At 37.2% G+C, this 25,676-nt stretch overlaps 1 protein-coding gene across 1 annotated transcript; it reads left to right on the plus strand.

Moving 5' to 3' along the window:
* The first annotated feature begins 494 nt into the window (after positions 1–494).
* LOC121410315 (N-acetylglucosamine-6-phosphate deacetylase-like) lies at positions 495–23,686 on the plus strand. The gene is made up of 9 exons (XM_041602323.1): positions 495–565; positions 4,817–5,053; positions 9,481–9,620; positions 11,674–11,728; positions 12,519–12,728; positions 13,570–13,658; positions 15,256–15,394; positions 17,773–17,902; positions 23,239–23,686. The coding sequence occupies exons 2-9, from the start codon at positions 4,834–4,836 to the stop codon at positions 23,486–23,488; spliced, it is 1,233 nt and encodes a 410-aa protein (XP_041458257.1). The 5' UTR covers positions 495–565; positions 4,817–4,833; the 3' UTR covers positions 23,489–23,686.
* The last annotated feature ends 1,990 nt before the right edge of the window (positions 23,687–25,676 follow it).

Genomic DNA, 25,676 nt, shown 5'->3' on the forward strand with positions numbered 1-25,676 from the left:
AAAATGTTGAATCTAATAGAATTGAATTTCTGTCGAGTATTTGTTGGTCGACTTTGATTTATTTCCAATTTGTCTAATGCCAATTCGTCCAATTACCGAACTCGGCTACTATCATTTGTTCTACCATCAGTTCGTCCACTATCCACATGCATGGTCTAACTGCCAATTAATCCACTCAACATTTCGTCTGGTAACTAGTTGGTCCAATAGCCACTTAGTCCATATGAAATGGATATTAGAACTGGTTTTGAAAATAAATGGTTATAATTTATAAACGAAACAGTGATGAGACGAAGTAATGATTGGACCAAATGGTTATTGGACCAATTGTTAGAAGAAATGTTTATAGACGAAATGGCATTAGACTCAAATGAAAGGAGCCCATATGGTGAGTGGACGTGACGGACGTGACAGGAGACGAATTGGCAATTTACCATGTTTACGGACAATAATAATTGTTGGGCAAACGTTAACGTTAACAGCATCGCCTGGCGTTCCATAGACATATTTTTCACAAGCCTAGGCAAGCAAGCACGAACGGGAAACCTCCGTTTTTTCCTTTTTTGTGAGTAAAAAAGTAATGAATTTTCTTTTTAAAGATGCGGTTGTGATTTCATTAGTCTCCTTAGTATCGATAGTCACCTTGATTTGTGATGTGATTTACATTTGATCTAAAACCTTCGTTTGTGTGTGTGAGTGTTTTTTTCGTCCCGGGCCTGAGGCTGCTGCGTGGTGGGCCTGCCTGGGCGTGCTCGGCCACGGGCGCGGGTGGGAGGATCAGCTACGGCCTACGCCCACCCCGCTGGACTATTATTTTCATATTGTTTAATGTTGTTCATATCGTTGTTTTTGTTGTTGTTGAATATTAATATTCATCATCACCTTTGTAAGCCCCCATTTTGCTGCCCTGGTATTGATATGGGTGAAGAATATATATGAAAAGAATGAAGGGGCAAGGAGTAGGTATGTGACAAAAAAATGAAAATAATCATTCAACTGTTCAAATATGAATAAATTTGGTATCATTTGAAAGCTCTTGAAAAGAGTTTCATATCATACCAAGAACTCTAATTTTCATCAATTAATTATGAAGTTATTCCAGTTCAAGTCGCGCATATTAATTGAAATTTGTGATCATTGTCTTAATGTAAAGTCAATGGAGTACAAAACCGATTTTTGTGACCATTTTGTGGCCATTTTGAACCCAAGTCTTCGACAAGCTCTAACTTCTTTGTTTTGAGCCCTATGAAGTAATTTAGGTATCAATGGAAAATTGAAAGAAAGCTAAATTGATGTGTGATTATTTCATCTTGTAATTTTTCTTATTATGTGTAAAAATATTTCTTCTAATTAATTCTAATTATGCAAATTACGCAAAATCACAATTACTCGCCTTTTTTTTTGCCAAATGAAGTTGATCATGATAGATAATATATATAATTTAGTTAGCATCAAAACAGCATCATGTAGATAATTTCCTAAATGAATTTGTTTTAAGTATTGTTTTTGTAATTTCTAACGTTAATGTATTTCTTTGTTTTTCTGACGTAATTTACAAGCTCTTTTTCAACTTAAAGATAAATTCCAGTTTTGGTAACGATCTCAAAATGACTTTTTACAGAATCTAATATAATGACCACCCAAGTGTCTGTATGAATAAAAAATATGTGCCAAAGGATTCTGGAAGAAATTGTGTAATTGCTGAGAAATAAGCAAAATAAGCGCGGATTCGGTCACTTCCGTCGGGTCTTTATTCCAGCAATAATAATACACTGTCCCACGTGTGCCTATCTGTGTTGGTGATCTTCAGCGTGAACATTTTTCAGCGTAGATTTCAAGATTTCACAAAGTTCAGTTTATGTAACTGTACCAGATCTAGATCCTCAATGATATACTGACAATTAAGCCTGGTTTTACAGACTTTCTCATGAAATCAGTGTTTACTGCAACTACTGGAATTTCTCTTTAAGTTTTGTCTTTTTTTAAGTCTTAAATCTTTTTTTATGTAAAAAATTATTCCTTTTGTACTTTGTATGACCAAATAAAAATACAAGTGTGCTTTTTTCTGATGTATTTGATTGATTCACCAATTCCTAAATGTATTCTATTAATTCAACAATTTGCTATACTTGTGTAATATGTAGCTTTTGATTTTAGAGACAATGGACATTTAATAACATTTTTTAGGAGGGATGAGCAGCTAAGTGTAATATATGTATGTAGCATTGTGTGCAAATTATTTAAAGTATCAAGAAGAATGAAAATTAAGCTTTAGTATATCCTAATCATTATCAATGTATTTCTTAGATTTGTATACAAACATTGTATTACAAAGGCCGTGTTTGAGCTCTCTTTTTTTAAGAAAAATAAATTCAAATTATTAGTTGAAACCAAAAGAAAAGGAAAAGAGTGGTCTATTTCTTTCAAAGCAAAACAGAAAACAACCAGGAAAAAGAAAGATAACAAAGCTCTAAACAACAACCAAACAGACATCAAAGCTCCAAACAAACACTTAACACAAGAGAAACAAAAGTGACAAAAAAACTTGTACCAATCCCGTCCCCATTTTCCAGTTTAAAACACAACCTCCACCTGCACCCCTAATGAAAAAAAAAGAAAAGTAAATAAAAAAAGGCAAAATTAACAATAATGAAAAAACAATAAATACAAGACTTAACCCATCTGGAAATGAAATATTCTTTCCTCTGAATTTTCATGTATATTCTTAGAAGGGTGAAAAAAATATTTAACAAAAAACAACAACTTAAAGTTTGTGCACTTTAATAAAAAAAATCAACATTTAAGATATTCTCCCTTCAAAAGCAAATCCAGTCTCCAAATAATGAAACATGACAAAAAAAAATTAAAAAATAAACAATACAAAAATTAAAAAATTTTAATCAAGTCTTACCATATCTCGCCCTTGTGCTTGTAACAGGTACCATCACATTTCTCTGACTCTCACAAACACACTGCTGAGGTCCACAAGATGAATATGCTACACTAAAAGCGCAATTCTTGTTCACTCATGCATTAAATTTCAGTTTTCAATTCATTTTGCCTAAGAAACCAAAACTTATTCATTCATTTAGCATAACATCCTTAGCTTTTCAAGTTCCAAATGACTAACCACTCAAAATAACTGTAAGGCTAATTCCTGCCCAGCCTTGCTAAGTATAGTCTCTCAGGAGGAAAGAAGTGGGGGGGGGTTAGAGATGGAGGGGTTGCTGAATGTTCTGTTGACCTTTATCCCATCAACATACTTCACCTATTTTAGTCCTACATGTATCTTACCCCCTATTCTCCTGACTTTCATGAACACATTGCCGAGATCCACATGATAAAAGTCAAAATGCTGCACTAAAAATTGCAATTCATGATCACTCATGCATCAAATTTCAATTCAATAACTCATGAAATTTTCTCAAACAAGAAACTGGTCACAATTTTTTATCATTAATTCATCACAGAACCATCAACTTTGCAAGTTTCAAAAAAAAAACACACGAAAGAAATCGGAAGGCTAATTCCTGCCCAGTCACTTTTTCATACCCCTAGTTTAAGTGGCCAGTGTTCTTTGATGTGATGTAAAGTTTGTTTTGTGTCAGAGTAGTAGGCATGATTGCACTAAATGAATCCAGGGCCTCGTCTTACAAGGAGTTACAATTGATCCAATCAATCTCAACTGTGGAAATCCATGTATGTATACCACATTTTTTCTGGAAATTTGCACAATCTCCTTAGCAAACAAAGAGAATCACACTGAATTTTCAAGAGAAATATGAATTTACACATGCATCATATCTATAAAATATTTTAGACAAACATATTTTAGATGTTGATGTGGTTGGCCGTCCATTGTTGTGGTTGATTTGGGCCCTGTTGTACAAAGAGTTACAATTCGATCAATCGCAACTATGGACAGCCAGCAGTGTCAACATCTGTTATGCATGTTTGTTCAAAATATTTTCTAGCTGTGATGTATATTCATGCACTCATTGTTTTCTTGAAAATTCACTGCGCTTCTCTTGGCATAAAAAGGACATTGTGCAAATTTTTCGTAGAAAAAATTAAGGCACTGATAGATTTCCATAGAGTTACGATTCATTGGATCGATCGTAACTCTTTGTACAACAGGGCCCTAATCAATCGCAACTCTTTGTAAGACTGGGCCCTGATGCCAGTGAAGTCATAATCCTACATGACTTGCAATGAATTTCATCGCCAGACACCAACATGAATATTGTTTGATAAACACTTTTAGTTTCTATATCATCTAGGATTTTTTTCCACTCACACAAATCACAATCAGTCTGTGGAGTTGTGCTTTAAAGGTAAATGAACCCCACCAGAAAATGCATTCCTTTTTAATATGCTGAGTGTTGAATGGAGACAACAGCACTACAGTGTTTGGCAAGCCCAGAGAAACAAACTTTATTTAATATAATATTTTATCACATGACTTCACAATTAAAATATCTAAAACATGATAGAACTTGAACACTTAAAAATGTTCATTCTGTGGTGGGGTTCACTACCTTTTTAGCACCACTGTATACATTTTTGAAAGTGTTTCACATGGAATAATTGTCCTAGTATTGCATCGCAATTTGCTCCACATTTGTTAAAGACTACTACCCATTTTGTATAGCATATGTTTACATACATGTAGGAATGTAAATATTTGAGAGCTTTTCTCTTATGACCAAAAATGCTATTCAAATTTGTAAAGCAAAATTATTCCCTGTTTCACATTATTATGTATTTCATAAAACCCATTTTGAAATTTTACAAAAATCTTAATTGAATTCCATAGACAACCGCAGGCTGAAAATGCCATCCAACGGCTCGGTCTCGCGTCATCCCATCATCCAATTCAGAAACTGTCGTATCCTTCATCAGCGTCAGATCATCCGAGACGACCTGTGGGTGAGGAACGGAGAGATTTTGAATCCACGAAAGCTTTTCTGGGAGGAGAAAGGCTATGCGGATTACCAGATAGATTGCCACAATGCCATCATTGTTCCAGGCTACATCGATGTGCAGATCAATGGTGAGACCCCATCATACAAAGCTTAGCAATCATCGTTCATTTTTTTACAATCGAATTCATTTACTAAAATGTACAATTATGAAAATCAAGCGTGAAATTAGTCATTAACCATTGTGTTTACAGACTTTGGATAGTATGTTGATGATTTCCATTGTCACTGACAATGGTTATCAGCTTTACTGAAGTTCATGCATCAGATTGGCGGAGATCAAAATACATGTAAGTCGATCACTGACTAAACTTTTCTTGAAATTATGTTCCCCTTCGCCCTGTACCACAAAGCTCAGTGGTAAATCTTATGTGTTTGAATTTTATGATTAATTATTCTATTTTACACAGCACATACAAAGATCCTTGACAGCTTATTGGATGAATGCGTATCACATGACATTCAGAGGAATTGGCTATAGCACACCACACATGGGACCGGTGTGTTGGCTCAGTTAGTAGAACGTCTGTCTCACAACCGGGCAGTCAGGGATTCAAACCCTGGCCACATCAGACCAAAAGATGTTAAAAGATCTATGGGAGTTGCTGCTACCCTGTTTGGCGTTCAACGATTAAAAGGATAGAGTCTCGTCGATCTGGCGCTGCACAGCGGCTGCCTGGCCCACAATCAATTAGGCAAAGCAAATTTTTGGAGTATTCAATTTCATGTCTATTTCGAACAATAAAATATAGATTTTCATCATTTATACCCATGCAATAGTCGACTGTTGCATGCTCCAGCAAAAGAGCCAGCAGTGCAATAGTCAGCTATTGCAAGCTTGAGCAAAGGAGCCAGCCTCGCAATAGATCACAAACTGAACGTGCACATGCATACCATGGTCTGTGCATACCCGCATCACTGCCATGCGCAGGTATTGAATTTAGCAAAATAAAAATTCAAAGAAAGGCCCGAGCAGATCTATGTAGATAATCCAATTCTTTCTTTCCCTGTATTTTGGTCAATTGGTCTACGTTGGACCATCCATGCTTACAAATCAAATACTAGTATTGTATAAATCTAATAATCAATTTTTGTCTCGCCCACAAACCTGTAATGACACATAACTCCACAACCGTAGGTCACTTTTCAACCAAACGTGGATGGTAGATGGACTTGGGGGACCTGGATGTTTGCTACAGTCTGAGGTCACATAGTAAGGTCAAAGGTCATTTTCAGGTCAACGTTAAAGTTTACATGCAAGACTCTCTTATGACACCTAACTCCGCACCGTAAGTGGCATTTCTACCAAATTTGGATGGTAGGTGGACTTGGGGGACTGGCATGTTATCCTGCAGTCAGAGGTCACATGGTAAGGTCAAAGGTTGTTTTCAGGTCAACGTTAAAGTTTACATGCAAGACTCTCTTATGACACCTAACTCTGCAACCGTAAGTCACTTTTCAACCAAACTTGGATGTTAGATAGAGTTGGGAGACATGCATGTTATGCTGCAGTCAGAGGTCACATGGTGAGGTCAAAGTTCATTTTGAGGTCAACTTTAAAGTTTACGTGCACGGCTCTTATAACAAGTTTTCATTTCATCCCAGTCATTTCACAATGAAGTTTCGATATAATTCTCTTGCGTGCCCTCACAAATCACAATATTTCTGGTTATTTTCATAAGTGGGCGAGACACAAAATTGCCTTTTTCATTCGTTCCAAATGAAAGAAAATTGAATATGTGACTCGGCATACCGAAATGAGAGACAAGTCGGAATTTTTCAAATCCAACTTTTTTAGTGATTATTATTTCCCGTTTCTTTACCTTTAATTTGATATATCACTCGACCCTTAGGAGCCTAAATATTAGTGGAGATATTAGCTTTAGAATGGAGGAAGAATTGGGCTCTTGAAAATAAAAATCAAGAGAAAAACGCCTTCGAAGTTTGACTTCCGTTTTGACCCTGCTCCATGAAAAAAATATATTTTGCCACCGCCGAGCTAACCGAAAGGCCCTAGTAACCGCGTGCCAAAAAAGGCGAAACGATTAACCAATGAGGAGGCTGCATTGAGAACAATAGTCAACTTGCTAGTCACGCGCGACTGCAAGACGAAACAACGTTCCACGTCAATCAATTATCGTCTACGTACACATCATTGGTTAAACCGGGGTTTTATAATAATCTTCGTGAAAGAAAAAAAGAATGCCATGATCTCCCTTATTAATGAAATAAAAGGCGGGGTTAAAAAGTTGGACCTAAAACCATGGAGGAGGGATTGTGCCATCGGCTTGTTTGAATGTCGATGGCGTTTACTCTTACCCGGACTCGTGACATGTAGTCTATCAAGCGTGTCATTATGACCTGAACTTTAACCGCATGTTCTAAAAAAAATATCCCTTGTAAATGGTAAGATGGGCCTTCAAAATAATTCGTACCTCACCTTTACTGATGTGCTCATGTTTTATTAATATTTAAGTTAGATTGAGACAGTGTGAGTAAAAACGCGAATAATTTGTTCAATAAATGGGTTCAATATCGTACCCATCATGGGGGGGGTATACAGCATTGAAATGATTCAAAATTAGAACAAAATACAGAAAGGTATAATGAAAAAAAGGTTAAAGTGATTCTAAAAGTGATGCAGAGAAAAAAAAAAACCTTGACATAAACGTCTTAATTCTACAACAAAAAGAGCCAGGAGGTACCATGAGTAATTAAGTCCCATCATAATTTCCAACAGAGGATGGATTAGGGAAGATACGCTTTTACTTTTTAAACAAACAAGTGCACACCAAGTTACAAATAATGCGTAAAGGATTTCCATGTATCTGAATGCAGGATATAAGAGCAAAAATGTAGCCGCGGGGATCGGCGCCTGACCGCGCTCTCCATGTATAGCCAGACACAGCTCGGTCATGGCACCTCCAACATGAATGCTGATTCGGATCAAATCAAGCACAACCAATATTTTATTCTAACACAGTAACAGATAAAGAATGAGACCATGCAAAAGCCTTTGTAAGATTGAATGATTTATTTTGGAGGAGAGAGACCCCCTAAAAGAGAGAGAGAAAAACGTAATAATAAAAATAAATAGATTTAAAATAAATAATAAAATCACCAAGTCTCATTTTAAACCTTAAAACTAGCCGCCATTTTAAATCTAATTGCAAGTATGATTCAAACATTAAAACAAGACAACCCGGTTGTGTTTATAGTTCTCTGTTTTCTTTGTTCGTTTTGTTAATTTTCCAATCGAACTTTTGACTCATTCCATTCTACCTCAGCTTGATTTCCCGCCGTTAATTGTTTGCTATTTTGTGCATCTTTGTCATTTATTTCCCTTTCCGACTAAGCACGCTAGCATAATGGAATGATTTGTTCCTTCTCACATGTTCTTTCCTTCCTTTCCCGCTTTGTATGTTTTTCTTACTTTTTCATAGGCGGATCCAGCTTTTGGCGAAGGGGGGAGGGGGGCGTAATGCCGAGCGGCATACATATTTTTGTACTTCACTGGCGCCATAAAAGTACAATTTGAAAAAGGGGTAAAGTCTGACCCTGTCAAAATGTTCTTTTCAACATGTCCATGTTATGTTTTATGAAATTAATTCTCGCCAACAAACCGTGTTATACATGTATAAACACTTTGCGTTTACGCATGACCTTTTTCGCGAGACAAGCTAGCTATACACTCTAAATCAGGTAGGCCTATCAATCTATCGCTAACGCCCCCGCCTAGTACCAACTACCATTATTACAAAAAATAGCCCTTTAGAAGTTGAATCCCGTTTGTTAACTTTCAGAAGCCCCCTTTTCAATTTCAGAATACCTATTGAAAGCGATGCTTTTGATCTTTCTTTTGAGGCTCATTGAACCGATCGATCGAGCGGACGGTCGGCGGACGCCGCCAGCTGTACTTGAGTTTAAATGAATAGCCAATCAACAATGGCGTTACGTTGCTAGGGGCGGAGCTTAGTATGAAGCGAAATTCGATGAAATCGAGCGTGCCAAGTATCAAAAAATTTCGAACTGACCGAAAAAAAACACTCGCAGAAAAACTGTTTTTTTATCACTTTCCCGTCATCAAATTCACTCATTTTTTTCACACAGTAATTATGAAACATGGAAGAATCTAAAAATGAAAAAAAAAAAATCTTCAAAATTTTGACTTTTTTATTAGTTTGTCGAATTTCTAGGAATTTTCATTTGCGACTTCTCTCTCATTTCGGTATGCCGAGTCACATATTACATTCAGTGCAAGTTGAAGCAATCTATTCAGTGATGCGAAGCAGAGTCGAAAAGTCTCTTTTAACTTCCAAGCTCATGTAATAGTTGGAATGATTGCATTCGTAAACATTGAATATTTGCATAATATTGATTATCAAGTGAAATGAACTGTACGATCGGAGGCTATTAAAGCTATGTTGTTGGTTCCTATTGTTTTCGTTATTATTATTACTATTACTACTACTAATACTTATACTTTGTTTCATACCAGGTGGTTTTGGTTACGACTTTTCATCAGAGCCAGAGCTTGTGTCAGAGGGAATTCAGAAGGTGGCTCAGGGTATCCTATCCCACGGGGTCACTTCTTTCTGCCCCACCCTCATCACATCATCACCAGATACATACAGAAAGGTGTGTTTTCAATTTCATTCTAACTTACTCTTCTTTCTGCCCCACCCTCATCACATCATCACCAGATACATACAGAAAGGTGTGTTTTCAATTTCATTCTAACTTACTCTTCTTTCTGCCCCACCCTCATCACATCATCACCAGATACATACAGAAAGGTGTGTTTTCAATTTCATTCTAACTTACTCTTCTTTCTGCCCCACCCTCATCACATCATCACCAGATACATACAGAAAGGTGTGTTTTCAATTTCATTCTAACTTACTCTTCTTTCTGCCCCACCCTCATCACATCATCACCAGATACATACAGAAAGGTGTGTTTTCAATTTCATTCTAACTTACTCTTCTTTCTGCCCCACCCTCATCACATCATCACCAGATACATACAGAAAGGTGTGTTTTCAATTTCATTCTAACTTACTCTTCTTTCTGCCCCACCCTCATCACATCATCACCAGATACATACAGAAAGGTGTGTTTTCAATTTCATTCTAACTTACTCTTCTTTCTGCCCCACCCTCATCACATCATCACCAGATACATACAGAAAGGTGTGTTTTCAATTCCATTCTAACCTACTCTTTTTTCTGCCCCACCCTCATCACATCATCACCAGATACATACAGAAAGGTGTGTTTTCAATTTCATTCTAACTTACACTTCTTTCCGCCCGACCCTCATCACATCATCACCAGATACATAGAGAAAGGTGTATTTTCAATTCCATCTTAAAGGGATAATAATATATTGACTTCATTGGGGCTAGTTATGTATTCATCTTGGGGCCACAAGGACTGATTCTCACCAAATTTGAGTCGTGGGTTTTTTTGTCATCATGCTCTACCAAAATATATAAAAAATGCTGAAATGCAAAAAGTGAAAATTGATGACATCACACTTCGGTATTCTATAACTGTTTATGCTAAATATTGCTTATCTTTAATACTCAATAACCTTGTTATTTGTTTTCAGATTTTCATGAAATTTTCAACATTTTTCTTGGTGAATTTTACTCTATTTTCCTAGATATGATTATTCTCAGCCCAGAGTATTCCTTTATTAACCCTTTAATCTTAAATTTGGTGTGAGAAAGGATTTGCACATTAAGTCTCTTTTATGTGTGGCATATTGTCTTTTAAAAAATATAATGAAATTAATAATTAAGGTTTTTGAAGAGATATTACTGAAAGCACAGAGTAAATCTGTGACATCATGCGATTCAAGTGGGGGGGGGTGATGGAACAATAGATAATCTCCCCCTGAAAAATAGGTGTGACACAAGGATTTACGCCAGTGACTGATAATAATATTCCGCATTTATATAGCGCTTAATACATCGGAACGACGTCTCTAAGCGCTTTACAGACATATTATTACCCCGGTCATCGGATCCTTGCATGCCCGCATACAATGTATGCACCTTCTCCACTCCCTGGGGAGCATTCCAACAAGAGTTCCAAGACTCAATTGCTAGGCATACTACATATAGGCTTTCACATCCTACCGGGTACCCATTTAACACCTGGGTGGAGAGTGGCAAAGTGTGGATTAACGCCTTGCCAAAGGACGCTAGGCCATGGTGGGATTCGAACACACGACCCTCTGATTACAAGGCGAGAGTCAGAACCGCTACACCAAGGCGCAAGTTGCTTGATAGTGACATATACATGTGTAAACTGGCCTTTTATGTGAGAGGCTATTCAAAAACAGGCTTCCCACAGTCATGGAAAATCCTGGAAAAATTTGTGGTCATGGAAGGTCGGGGAATTTGGAAAGTTTGTGAAAAGTCATGGAACAGTCATGGCATTGCATTTACCTCTTGGCTATGGGAGCCTTCCAGTCTGCCGAGTCTCGCAACTCACATACTCTGTGATCACACTCTGCTATTATAATTGGTGTTCATGATTTCCATTTTTCCCAGTTTTGTGACATCCCAAATTCTACATAACTCCCGGGAAGTCGATGGAAAGCAACAATTTAGTCATGGAAAAGTCATAGAATTCTGTGGGAACCCTGAAAAAGTAATTATTTTCCCTTTTCTTCTCATTCAGATTATACCACAGGTACACAAAACAGAAGGATCAGCAGAAGGGGCAGGCATATTAGGTACAAATTTTAATTTTCTGTACATTTTGTCTTTTGTAACACCTCCTCATGGCAATGAGAATGGCATGCTCATATTATCCCCGTCCCATTCGTATCTGGAACCATCTACCAGCTAAAGCAGTTACTGCCCCATCAGTTGCTGTCTTCCGGGGGGCTGCCCTTCCTGTCATCTGAGGGTTAAAGCCTCCTGTAGGGTCCAGAATGCTGTAAGCACTAGGAGCATGATTTTTACTTGTACGTCACCAATTTAATTGTAAATAGAATTCCAACAAAATTGTCTGCACCATCACTTTCTGTCACAGCACATCCTATTCCAGTTTAGCTTGGAAGAGCTGCTTAAGGGATTATTCCTTCAAGGTTCAAGAATTAGTGACACAACATTTGCTCCGGGCTTTAAGATATAGGGTTAGGGTAAGGGATGGAATCGGTTTTTTTTTTTTTAGGATTAGGGTGAGGTTTAGGATAGTGTTAATTCAGGATTGAAGTTGGTAATTCCATTATCTGTGGAATTTACATGGAAGCATTTGTGTCACCAGAGCAAATGTCATGGAACCTAGATGTGACCTGCCCCCCCTCCCCTCTCTCCCCCAAACCATCATGTAGTCATTCGTCTCAGAAACAATTCTCATGATCAGGCAAATTAATCTCTATTTGTGTCAAGATTATAGTTTTTCATTGTATATTGACGTTTATTTGCACTCATACACATGTTTAATCTTAGTTTTGAAACTTTTTTTTTTTAAATCAGGTGCTTTCAAAGTGCAATGATCCCTTTGATCACTTCTGACAGGTATACATTTAGAAGGGCCGTTCATCAGTGTGGAGAAAAGAGGAGCGCACCCCCAGCACCTGGTTCACCCCCTCTCTAGAGGCACCCAAGATCTGTGGGATGTCTACAGCAATCTGGATGATGTTGCCATAGTAACGCTAGCTCCGGAGCTGAGTAATGCCAAGGGTGTAGTCCAGGAACTTGTTAAGAGGGGTATTACAGTATCAGTGGGTAAGTATTGGTAGAATTTTGGTTCAGGTGGCAAGCTATTAGTTTCTTGTTTGTTTTTATTTTATTGTTGAAGCCTTTTCTCACATTGTTTGGAAAATTCTTTTTCAGTGGATTACATTTTGCAATTTATTTTGAATTGACAGGGTTCCCTCAGTCATGGAAAATCCAGTAAAAATTTGTGGTCATGGAAAGTCAGGGAATTTGGAAAATTTGTGAAAGTCATTAAATTACGTATACCTGTTGGCTATGGCAGCTTTCCAGTTTGTCGTGCCTTGCAACTCTCATACTCTGCTATTATGATAATTAATGTTGATGATTTCCATTTTTCCCAGTCTTGTGACATCCCAAACTCTACATAACTCCGGGAAGTCATGGAAAGCAGCAATTTCGTCATGGAAAACTCATGGAATCCTGTTTTCAAATTTCTGTGGGAACCCTGATTGTGCTTCGCAACAAAGCAATACACACCTTGGGCCCATTGCATAAATTTTTTGCCATTAAAAAACTCTGGCAAACAAAATTATGCTGTTGAAAATTACACATTAAAAAACTCTGGCAAAAAGTTTGCCAATGTTTTTTATGGCAAAGGTTTTATGCAACAGGCCCCTTGTATAAACTCAATGAAAAGGAATTGGCTGAACTCTGTAATAAAGGTCTTGCGTAAATTTTTGGAAGCAAACTATTATAAATCATTGTCTATAAAACTGCAACGTGAGATTGTACCTTTGGTGAGTAACTGCTCTATAAAGTGCATGAAGTTACTTCATCCTGTGTGTAGTTCATTGGACCAAGGAGCAAACTCCGCACTGATCTTATATTCTGTCTGTTGACTTTCATGCAGGTCATTCTACAGCTAATCTATGTATATCAGAGGAGTCTGTCAATGCCGGTGCTTCATTTATTACTCATCTCTTTAATGCTATGCTTCCAGTAAGTTAACTGCTTTAAAAAAAGAAAAGAGTATGTCTTGATATGCTTATTGTTCATTGATGAAAATATGAAAGTATACAGCTGTACCAAATGGATCATCTTTTTTGTTCATTATTTTTTCTTTGTCCTATTGTCAAAATGTGATTTTTATTCATTCATTTATTTATTTATTTTGTTAATTTTTGTTGGAGGGGGAGTTTCACTGAGATTGCATGGATCGTGCTCCAATGAACCCCAAACTTGAAACCTTGTTTTCTCCTTATTCTTTGAAGCTCTCAATGGATTTCTTGTACATACAATCAACGACTTATGTGAGGTTTGATAATTGTATGTCAATTTTTACTGGTGATTATGTTTCAAAGCTTAAGATGTGCATTTCAAACAGAATAAAGAAATAAGAAAAACAAAGAAAATTATTGTGTTTTTTTTTTTAGATGGCAGGTTACATTTGTGACATTCAGATCGTTCTGAAACATACACAAATTATCTGCAGGGCTGCTTTTGACACCCAAAATACTGGGAGATTCTAAAAAAAAAAGCCCCTCCCCCCAACAATTTTCATGATAAATCTGCAACATGAAAGGTTCATGCCTCACAGTTTTAACTCATTGAGTGCTTCGTGCACGCTACGTATCCTACTATAACATGCCACACTCGTGCTCGCACGCCTACTATTGACTGCTTTGTGCTTGCATTGTTTCCTACCCTCGCCTGCTTCGTGCATGACTGCGCACATTCGGAATTACAATCATTGTTACGCTGTTTTGCATTGTATTGCGCATCGCATGCACGTCATAATTAGCACTATTGTGTGCAGCGCGAACTCTGCTTTCTGACAGATCAACTTATATACTCACGCGGTTTACATTCGACTTTTTCGAGTATTTCTACATTTTTTACAAGATATGGCTCCGCCTCTGAGAGGGAAGAGACCTAGGTTTTTTGATCCATACAAAACACTCCACAAAATGGAACTACTTGATACAACTCATATTTTAGCGGTAAAGATAACCAATCCATATAATGAGGACACCATTATAAGGGGTATGAAATTTCCTTCAACTTTACAACACAATATTTTATGGATAAAGTAATCGTTAGAGAGTTACAAGCAATTGTAATCATGACTATTGAAAGGAGCGAATACGATATGCTATCCCAAAATCAATGTGGCACAGGGGGGTTTTGTGGCTGGCACAGGGGATTAGCATCGGATTAGCACTGTGGCGTTGGGTTAGTAGTGTGCGTGGCATGTTAAGAGTTAATGAACAGTCTGATGCAACGTTTGAAACCAAATTTGCAAAATGTGCTCCTCTTTAATAGTTTCCAATGGGACATTACGTAGATTTTCTGTTTCAAAGAATTATGGCATTGATGGATTTCTATATTTGGGATTGATTAGGGCCCTGTTCAAAAAAACTTATTGCAGTAACAAATTTGCAATAATAGTTATAAGCCACTGAAATCCTTCAATCTGATTGGCTGATGGGAAATTTGCTATAGAAAATTGTTATTATAACAAGTCTTTATGAAACGGGACCCAGATCAATCACAACTCTTTGCGATGATTGTGTGCTTTGTGTAAATCTTTCCACAGTTCCATCACAGAGATCCGGGTATAGTAGGTCTTCTGGCTAGCAATGCTATCAGTCGTTGTGTCTACTACGGCATCATTGCCGATGGTATACACACACATCCAGCGGCTCTACGTATCGCCTATCAGACACATCCTGATGGTAAGTAGATGATGATGATGATGGTGATGATTATGATGATGATGATGATGTTGATGATGATGTTGATGATGGTGATGGTGATGATGAAGATGATGATCATTTGATGATGATGATGATGGTGATGATGATGATGGTGATGATGATGATGATGGTGATGGTGATGATGATGATAAAGATGATGATGACGATGATGATGGTGATGGTGATGACGATAAAGATAATGATGACGATGATGATGACGACAACAACAACGACGATGATGATGATGACGACAACAACGACGATGATGATGATGATGATGGTGATGATGATTATAAAAATGGATGTATTGATGAAGATGATGATGATGATGAAGATGATGATGATGGTGAGTATAAGATGCAACAGTTTCTTTGAAACTAGTTTTTGAGGACTGCTTGGAAGTTTCATGGAGATTGCACAGTGTGCACATATCATGCTTTAGTGAACACAAACTTTAAATCTTGTTTTCTCCCTATTTTCTTTGTTTTCTGCATTCAATCAAGTATGTGAGTGAGTTATTGTTGATGACTAAGTTTGACAAATCATATATCATGTTAAACCTTGGGATGAGCTTTTACAAACTCAATAAAAATCTCAAAATCGTTTTTGGCAAATTGTTGGTTTTCTGTTTCTGTTTGTGGTAACTCCCGTAGGAACTCGGCAGGACAGCATTTTGCTGGTAAACGCCAACCTGGTATAAAACCAATTACCTATGAAACATTTTATGTCTAGGTTAATCAGTCATAGTGGCTGACGTTATAGACGACAGATATCACTCTCGGGCCTTTTTATCAAAGTGGAGACAATGGCAGAGTTGGGATTCGAACTCACAACCTTACGATTATGAGTCCAATGCTCTAACCACTAGACCACACGACCCGTGTTTTGAGGTGACTGGTCACATTTGTTGTTTAAAATTACAATTCATTTCTCATTATTTGCAATATGTAGTTAGGAAACTCAAGTCAAGAGCCAGTGAAAAACCCATCGTATTCTCCAGCCTTTATTATTTCTAATAGAATCCATGCAAATCTGAGCTTGTTATAATTACTTATACTTAATTTCTATAACAAGTTTGCTATCAGCTTATCAAATTGAATTATTTCAGCTGCTTTTAAACCATTTTTTTGTCTCACCTGCGAAGCAAAGTGAGACTATAGGCGCCGCTTTTCCGACGGCGGCGGCGGCGGCGGCGGTGGCGGCGGCGGCGGCGGCGACGGCGGCGGCGGCGTCAACATCAAATCTTAACCTGAGGTTAAGTTTTTGAAATGATGTCATAACTTAGAAAGTATATGGACCTAGTTCATAAAACTTGGCCATAAGGTTAATCAAGTATTACTGAACATCCTATTAGAGTTTCATGTCACATGACCAAGGTCAAAGGTCATTTAGGGTCAATGAACTTAGACCATGTTGGAGGAATCAACATCGAAATCTTAACCTGAGGTTAAGTTTTTGAAATGTCATCATAACTTAGAAAATATATGGACCTAGTTCATGAAACTTGAACATAAGGTTAATCAAGTATCACTGAACATCCTGCATGAGTTTCACGTCACATGACCAAGGTCAAAGGTCATTTAGGGTCAATGAACTTTGGCCGAATTGGGGATATCTGTTGAATTCCCATCATAACTTTGAAAGTTTATGGATCTGATTAATGAAACTTGGACATAATAGTAATCAAGCATCACTGAACATTTTGTGCAAGTTTCAGGTCTCATGATTAAGGTCAAAGGTCATTTAGGGTCAATGAACTTTGGCCGAATCGGGGGTATCTGTTGAATTACCATCATAACTTTGAAAGTTTATTGGTCTAGTTCATTGAACTTGGACATTAGAGTAATCAAGTATCACTGAACATCCTGTGCTCATTTCAGGTCACATGACCAAGGTCAAAGGTCAATGAACTTTGGCCGAATTGGGTGTATCTGTTGAATTACCATCATAACTTTGAATGTTTATGGATCTGATTCATGAAACTTGTACATAAGAGTAATCAAGTATCACTGAACATCCTGTGCGAGTTTCAGGTCACATGATCAAGGTCAAAGGTCATGTAAGGTCAATGAACTTTGGCCATGTTGGGTTTTTTTGTTGAATAACCATCATATCTCTGTAATTTTATTGGTCTAGTTCATAAAAAGTGGTCTAGTTCATTAAACTTGGACATAAGAGTAACCATGTATCACTGAACATCTTGTGCGAGTTAGAGTAGTATTCATAATCAGCACTGCTGCTATATTGAACCGCGTGATGCAGGTGAGACGGCCAGAGGCATTCCACTTGTTTAGCAAATTCATTACTTTAACTGGTTTCATGAAACCGACCCACTGAGTAGTCTCTCATCCGCACAGGTGCTGTCCTGGTAACCGATGCCTTGTCTGCAATGGGGCTCCCACCTGGAAGGCACCATCTAGGCACCCAACAGCTTGATGTTAGGGACAATGCTGCGTATGTGGCCGGCACAAACACTCTCAGCGGAAGGTAAGATTTGGTAACTTAAAGGAAACCAAAACCCAAGAAGAGAAGTAATCTTATTGGAAAGAGTAAAATGTAAGAAGAACAATTTTAAAAAGTTTCATCAAAATTGGTTATGAAATAAGCGAGTTATGGACGATTAAAAAGTCTTGTTGTACTTACTTTGTGGATCCTCAAATTGGCAAACGTGCTTCAAAATGGCTGATTTTGTGGACAACTCTCCATTTGTTTTGTACACATATTTTCAGATTTTCCCCTTTATTTTACATATTTCATATTATCTCCTCCTGACCTTGACATATATGGTGTGGATTATATTTTCCCATGAAAATATGTTGTACTCAGAAGGAGGCAAGATGCAATTTGAAAGATAATGAGGAAAATCTGAAAATTTGTGTACAAAAGAAATGGAGAGTTGTCCACAAAATCAGCCATTTTGAAGCACGTTTGCCAATTTGAGGATGCCCATAGAAAGTACAACAAGAGTTTTCAAACTCCCATAACTTGCTTATTTCATAACCGGTTTTGATGAAACTTTTTTTAAATTGTTCCTCTCATTTTATTCTTTTCAATAAGATTACTTCTCTTCTTGGGTTTTGGTTTCCTTTAACAGAGAATTTATAAAACTTCTGGGCCCCGTCATACAAAGATCTGCTATTGATCCAATCAACCACAAGTATGGAAATCCAGCAAACGTCAACATCTAAAAGGCATGTTTGCTCAGAATTTTTTCTGGATATGATGTATATTCATACATTCATCATTTCATTGAGAATTCAATGTGCTTCTCCTTGTTTATGAAGGACATTGTGCAAATTTCCTGTAAAAAAAATTATGACATTGATATATTTCCTTATAATTGATGTTGATCGGATCAATCGTTACTCTTTGTAAGACGGCCCTGAAGGTTTTTATGGGGGAGAAAGAGAGAGTGTAGAGGTTTCACAATACATATATTTTTTAATGCAAACCCTGTTTTCACTCAAGGAAAAGGGTCTGAACATGTACAAGTAGCCTAAAAAGTCCCTTGCAGTGACTGTTTGCAGAATGTTCCTCTCAGAGCAAGTTGGATTTATATGACCAGCCACCCCAAAGCCAACAACAAATTGCCCCAAAATGAGTCCTTAGACATTTTATTGAGCTGGATAAAACTAGGCCCGTTTTGAAAGTCCATTTTTGATGCACGTGTACACGTAGACCAAAAGCTTCGGTCTCTGTTATGTTGGTTGTTCAGCTGAACTTCGTTGGCTTCACTCACCAAATACATAGACCGAAGTTTAACCGTCGTCTGTACGGGGGATCAATGGCCACGGCTAATTTCTCTTTTTTCTCCTCAATACCGTGATATTTTACACAAACAGTGCATTCATATGCACCTTTAGGTGATAATGTTTAAGTAACGACAGTTTCTTACCCTAAATTCCCGCTTTGAAACTGGCATTCAGAGGATTGTCTCTAAAAGTTGACACTTGCGACTCGAGTGGGCAGCCATCTTGGTAATGAATTATTCATGAAAAAGTGGCCGACGAAAGTTAGACTCCGCCCCATGACCTTTACGTCACACATATAGCTTGGCGATCGCGAGCGCACGTTGAAAAGGAAAAGAATATTAATATTCATAAGCCTGACGTAAAAGAGATGATCTGATTGGCCAACGGTTTCGATAAGCAGTTGACCCGGAAGTTCTTCCCACCTCATATGTTTGTGTACATTATCGACTTCGGAGGAACGAGTGAATTGGGAGCTACACGACAGCCGAGGAAAATCACTGTTTTTGTTCCTTTTCAATTGAATTTTCACCACTTAAATGCCAATCAAAGCCTAGAGGAAATAACAAGCTGCATTTTGGTAAGCTTCTTTTTATATTTTGCAATATATTAAAAAAAATATTCGATGAGCCCCGCCGGGGGGATTTTGCGTTGTACCTCCCCTAATGGCGGGGACACGCTAGCGAGCCGTCTGTTGACGAGGAGAAATTAAAAAATTAAAAAATGTTAAAAAACTCCTCGAAACAGACGGCTGCCAGCTGTCTAGTGTACACGGCGTGTTTTTCGGTCGTGTACACATGTACACGTTGTAAACACTGTTAGAGCGAGTTCTGTTTTCATGTCGACACGGACCCGCATCAATATGTCATAAAAAGGGGTCTATATAGCCCAAGTCACGGTTTTAAAGCTTACCTGAGAAGTTTGAAGTATCAATCCACAAAAATTGGTGCAAATTAAAAGTTTACTCGGCTTAGCAGCGCATTAAATTAATAAAGAATGCAAAAGAAAATCAGTGCAGGGCCCTAGCTAGCGCCGACGCTCGTTGGATGCGCATTTTGTATACTGTACCGTACATGCATGCACAGATCGCTGCAGAATAAGTGTAACTGAAGTTATCGATTAATTTTCATTATTATGTTGCCAATTTGAAGAGCGTTTGTTTGTAGGCTTGTGTGCGAGCGTATAACACGTAAGTTGTAGCGATGATCGCTATCGCAATTGGTGATTCTCAAATTGACTCTGAGTGTGATTGAGCAACGCTTTTGAGCTTTTGAGACCGGAGCAGACCCATTTCGTGGTACAAAAACGTGAGTCTCCAGAAAGAATGTGGATTAAATTGGCGATTTTGGAAGTGAACTCACTCTGGATTAATTGAAATATGTTGACATATTAGTAATTAAAACATGTGCAGTGTCTGAGAACTAAGATTTAACGTGAGGCTGTGAGCTTGTTTATGCAGATGCTACCGTGTACACGGTGATGGAATTTAGTACACGTGCACTGACTTGACCGTGCGTGTACACGTGTACCCGAAACGGGCCCAGATAAAACACATCAACTTTTGATTGATTGTTCACCGAAAATCTCACAAGGGCTTGATTTAATGCAGAGGAAATTCTGTGAGAATTTTAGAAAAAGAGAGGAAACATGGTTTGGAGTTTATAGGAGTTCACTCAAGCATGAGATGTGCATACTACAATCTCAGTGAAACAACTTTTAAGACGTCCATGAAGAAAATTATGTCAAAAACTCTTGTATCTTGTCCTTTATTAAGCTTTCCACGTTCATTTTTATGCCTCGGCAGACAAAGTCTGGAGGGGCATTAAGCGTTGCCCCTGTTTGTCTGCCCCCCCCCCCCACTTGATTTCTGCGCAATAACTGGAAAAATATTTAATGGGTTTAAAAATTTGGGGTGTGTAGGTAGATGACACCAAAATACAGGCTAAGTTCGAATTCGGGGTTCGCAGGTCAAAGGTCAAAGCTCTTTAAATATGCAAGTTGGTCTCTACATGATAACTGTAGAAATATTCACCAGATATTAAAAATGTTTTGTGTCTGGGTAGATAAAATACAGTCAGGTCACATCAAATGACCTGACTGTCATGTCTTTTGTCAGAGATTATTATGGAAAGGGTGAGTCTTTAGGTCAAAGGTCTAAATCTGTTCATTATATAGATGCATATTGGTTTCTGCACGATGAAGTTCAATCATATTGCATGAATTTCTGATCGCATTACAGAAGGGGCATGTGTGTCCAAAGGACACGTCTAATTTCTAGTTTTTACTGTATATGAAGAAGTACACTTAAAGATTTAAGTAGCCTACTTTTTAAAATAATTTTCAAATTTGTACTTTTTGAAGACCAAATTATTAATTCGGCTATGAACAGAGAACCTGACTTGTAACTTACATGTATTGTTGGTTTTCAGGTAGCTGGTCACATTTGTACAGTCATTAGATTATTGTGCAAACCTTTAACTCAATGAAAAGTGTCTGAACATGCAGCCTTAAAAAGTCCCTGGGAATGACTTGTGTGCAGAGCAAGTTGTATTTGTGCTAGTTCTGTGACCTGCCACCTCAAAATCAACAACAACGTGTCCAAAATGAGTTTTGGTATTTTCTTTGGGCTTGAAAAAAAGTGTCTTATGTTTATTAACAGTATTATTTTTTTAGGTTAGACCTTGACTTTGGCTAGTATATATTTAAAAGAAAAAACAAAAATTATTATTTATAAAATTTCATTTGAAGGACCAACCATCTGCTTGCCTGCATTAGAAACATTATTATTAGTAGTAGTAGTAGTAGTAGTAGCAGTAGTAGTAGCAGTAGTAGTAGTAGTAGTAGTAGTAGTAGTAGTAGTAGTAGTAGTAGTAGAAGTAGTAATAGTAGTAGTAGTCGTAGTAGTAGTAGTAGTAGTAGTAGTAGTAGTAGTAGTAGTAGTAGTAGTAGTAGTAGTAGTAGTGTTATTATTATTATTTTTATTGTTAGTATTATTGTTGTTGTTGTTGTTATTATTATCATTATTGTTATCCTTATTGTTATTATTATTTATGTATTTATATATGCACATCCTTCACTTACTCTGAATTGTTCCAGTCAGTCGTGCTCACAATGCTGGACAAACTACATTTATCAAGTGTTGCAAGTAGCTTGCTATCAATTGCAAGGCATTTTGAGTCCCAAAATCAATCATAGGTCTTGAGATTAATTGTAAATTGTGCACTCAATTACTGGTGTGTCTTTTGAAACAAATCCAATTGATTTTTGTCTCACCCACCAGAGGTGAAGGCGAGACTTACGTAGGGGTCCAAATGTCGTCCATCGTCCGTCCGTCACATATCTAATGACACATTACTCCACAACCATAAGTCGCTTTTCAACCAAACTTGGATGGTGGATGGACTTTGGGGACCTGCATGTTATGCTGCAGTTGGAGGTCACATGATAAAGTCGAAGGTCATTATTAGGTCAACGTTTAAGTTTACATGAAAGACTCTTATAACTAACTCCGCAACCGTATTCACTTTTCAACAAAATTTGGATGGTAGATGTTCTTAGGCGACCTGCATCTTTTGCTGCAGTGGGAGGTCACATGATAAGGTCAAAGGTCATTTTCAGGTCAACATTAAAGTTTACGTGCAAGGCTCATATGACAAGTGTTCTTCCATCCCAGTCATTTCTCATTGAAGTTTTGATAGTTCTGTTGCGTGCCCTCGGAAATCACGATATTACTGGTTATTTTCATAAGTGGGCGAGACACAAAATTGATTGTGCCTTGTCTATAGATAAAGTTGTATATCAATGTGATATTTACAACAGAAGTTTGCAATCGATTCAGTACCAGTTTAGAGAGTGGTAAAGTAACTTTGTAAAGGAAGCTAGGCAGAGTTGCGATCCAAACATACAACCATCTGGGTATCTTTCAAACTATATTTCAATATCATAGTAACTGTCTTACTTCATCTTATTATTCTAGCATTGCCACCATGTCATGTTATCTTGTGTACATGTATATTTTTTTATACTTAAATTTCAATATTATCTTAACTTTATTCCCTCATCTCGTTATTCTAGCATCGCCACCATGTCATCTTGTGTACGGTACCTTAAAGAAGCAACCCGCTGCACCACGGTACAGACCATCGAAGCCGCAACCCTGCATCCCGCCCAACTCCTTGGCATCACAGACAGGAAAGGAACCCTAGACTACGGCACCGATGCAGACTTCTTGTTTGTTGATGATGATTTAAATGTTCAAAGGACTTATATCGCTGGTGAAATGGTTTGGGACTCCAAGACGGGTTTCAGGAATGGAGCCAGCTAGCAAGTATATAGCCAGTTTGTTCCATGTAAAACAGATACATGTATCATCCTTTGCCACAGTTGTGTGTTTATGAAGTAAAATAAAGATATATTTTTTATCATCTCTTTTAATACTGAAATATATATTTAATAGTGCACCATTGAATAGGCAACTACAATGTAGTTAATGAGCGCCTCATAAATGAGTAAAGCATTATTTTTTTGTAAACACAATGGCCGGTATTCTGAAGTCAGGTTTAACTTTATAGACTATGGTATTACTCTGTGCTGAAATTATGGAAAGCCAAAAGTTAAAAAATTATGTGTATATTGTATTTTTCTTACGTTTACTATTTTGTTTCCTTTTGCTTTCATAATGAAGAAAAATGCTTCTGTTTTCATTCCCAGACAATCATCAACAATTTGGGTGTCATGTGAACTAATATATAGAATGTGTACTATTAGGGATTTGTGCTCCAACTGGCACTCCATAGTTAAAGTGTAAACCAGGTTCTAACCTAAACCAGAGCTCAGAATACGGGCCAATGTGTGCACATAGTACTGATGGTACTCGAGAGTTTGGACACAGAAAAATGTTGAAGTCTTTATATCTTTGAGATCTCATTGGAATTTTTTAGCTTCACTTTGTGGAATAAGAAACACTTGCATGCATCTCCTTTCTTCAAATTACATTGCAAAGAGGATGTGAAGTTCTTGCCATTTGATACATGTAGAGCAGATCTATTTCCCATTGGTTACGTACGCTATGTATTCACTTGGTCCACAAGCAATTGGTCTAAGTCTCATTTAGTCTAATTCTCAGTTGGTCCAATTTTTTCTTCGTCTACTTATTATTTTTTTCTTTTATCACATGAAAATTCAATCTGTAAACAAGTTCATTATAAACCACATATATGTAGACTCAGTAGTGTTGGACCAAGCAGGTGTTAAACTGAACTGGTATGTCTTAGCTGGAAATGAGACAAAATGGCAAATGGTCTAAATGGCCATTAGAACAGATTTCTTTTAATAATTTTGTTTTCATTAAAACAAATCCATGAAAATATTAACATGTCATTTTTGCATGAATAGAGTATAAAATCAAAGAAACAAAGAAAAAAACAAAATTAATAGCAGAGTAAAGACTAAAAAGACCTTAAAAGCAAACACAAAAAAGATCATTCATGTCTAAAAAAAACAACAAAAAGAAACATGGTTTTGTAAATAAACAGTCAAGAGGACAGCTAATGTGCAATCTTAAAAACAAGGTTCCAAATAAAAAACAACCTTGTGTGTTACACTATAATAAAAATGAACAAGTATGATGGGGTGTCCAAACTTCGCGCACTTTTCAAAAAAATTCATCAGGCTTAATTTTTTTCACAAAATATTCATAATTTATGCAAAACCAATTCAAGAAATAGTTACCACATTGACGGCAAGATCGTAAACTATAAAATCGTGGACGAAAATGTAAAGTAGGTCAAGGGGTTTTGCCGGTATCATGATCTCAAAATTCTATTCCGATCGGCGATTGCAGGCTGTGCTGGAAAACCGTTCAAAAAAAGTGTGACCTAACTTCGCGCACCAAAGCTTTTTTGAGATTTAAACAAAAACTCAAGCTCAAAAAGTGAAATATTTATATCAGATTGATGGCAAAATGCTATAGAATCGGTTAGTACCACATTTAACTCACATTTTTGATGATTTCTGCTTGCAAAATGGTGATATCGTGATGCTTTTGATTTCTTTAAAGCGGGTGCTAGCGGTGACAAATTTACCGAACTTTTTCCAATATTTTCATGAATTCTAAACTCATCCTAAAGAAACTTTCACCAAAGGGTAATTTTAGGTCGCTTTTCACATTGATGATGTCAGATTTTAAGGATATTGGCTAGTTTTTGAGATAATGACCGTCCGCGAAGTTTGGACTTCACTGCCATACAGGCAGTGCAGTCTTTTACATTACATATGTACTTTCGAATATCAACCTTAGAATAGACTCAAATAAAAATTCTCACAACACTATCAAATTCTCAGCAGTCTTTTTTTTTTAAGCATAAAAGATGAAATACGATTCCACAGTGGACTGTGATGTGGCAAAAATTGATGTTCAGCATTTACAAGAGTCAAAGTTCTTTCAGGGTTTTAGATGGGCCAGGATTCCAAAGTCAGGGAGGATTCCTTTCCACTATCTTAAATACTCGATG

Source organism: Lytechinus variegatus, chromosome 1 (genome assembly GCF_018143015.1).
Source record: "Lytechinus variegatus isolate NC3 chromosome 1, Lvar_3.0, whole genome shotgun sequence".
NCBI lineage: Eukaryota > Metazoa > Echinodermata > Echinoidea > Temnopleuroida > Toxopneustidae > Lytechinus > Lytechinus variegatus.

Bases quoted from the DNA above. Each gene is read 5' to 3' on its own strand.
- LOC121410315 (XM_041602323.1), top strand. From the start codon at position 4,834: ATGCCATCCAACGGCTCGGTCTCGCGTCATCCCATCATCCAATTCAGA. The intron at 15,395-17,772 runs GTAAGTAGATGA...TCATCCGCACAG, and splicing joins CTATCAGACACATCCTGATG to GTGCTGTCCTGGTAACCGAT. The intron at 17,903-23,238 runs GTAAGATTTGGT...TCGTTATTCTAG, and splicing joins ACAAACACTCTCAGCGGAAG to CATCGCCACCATGTCATCTT.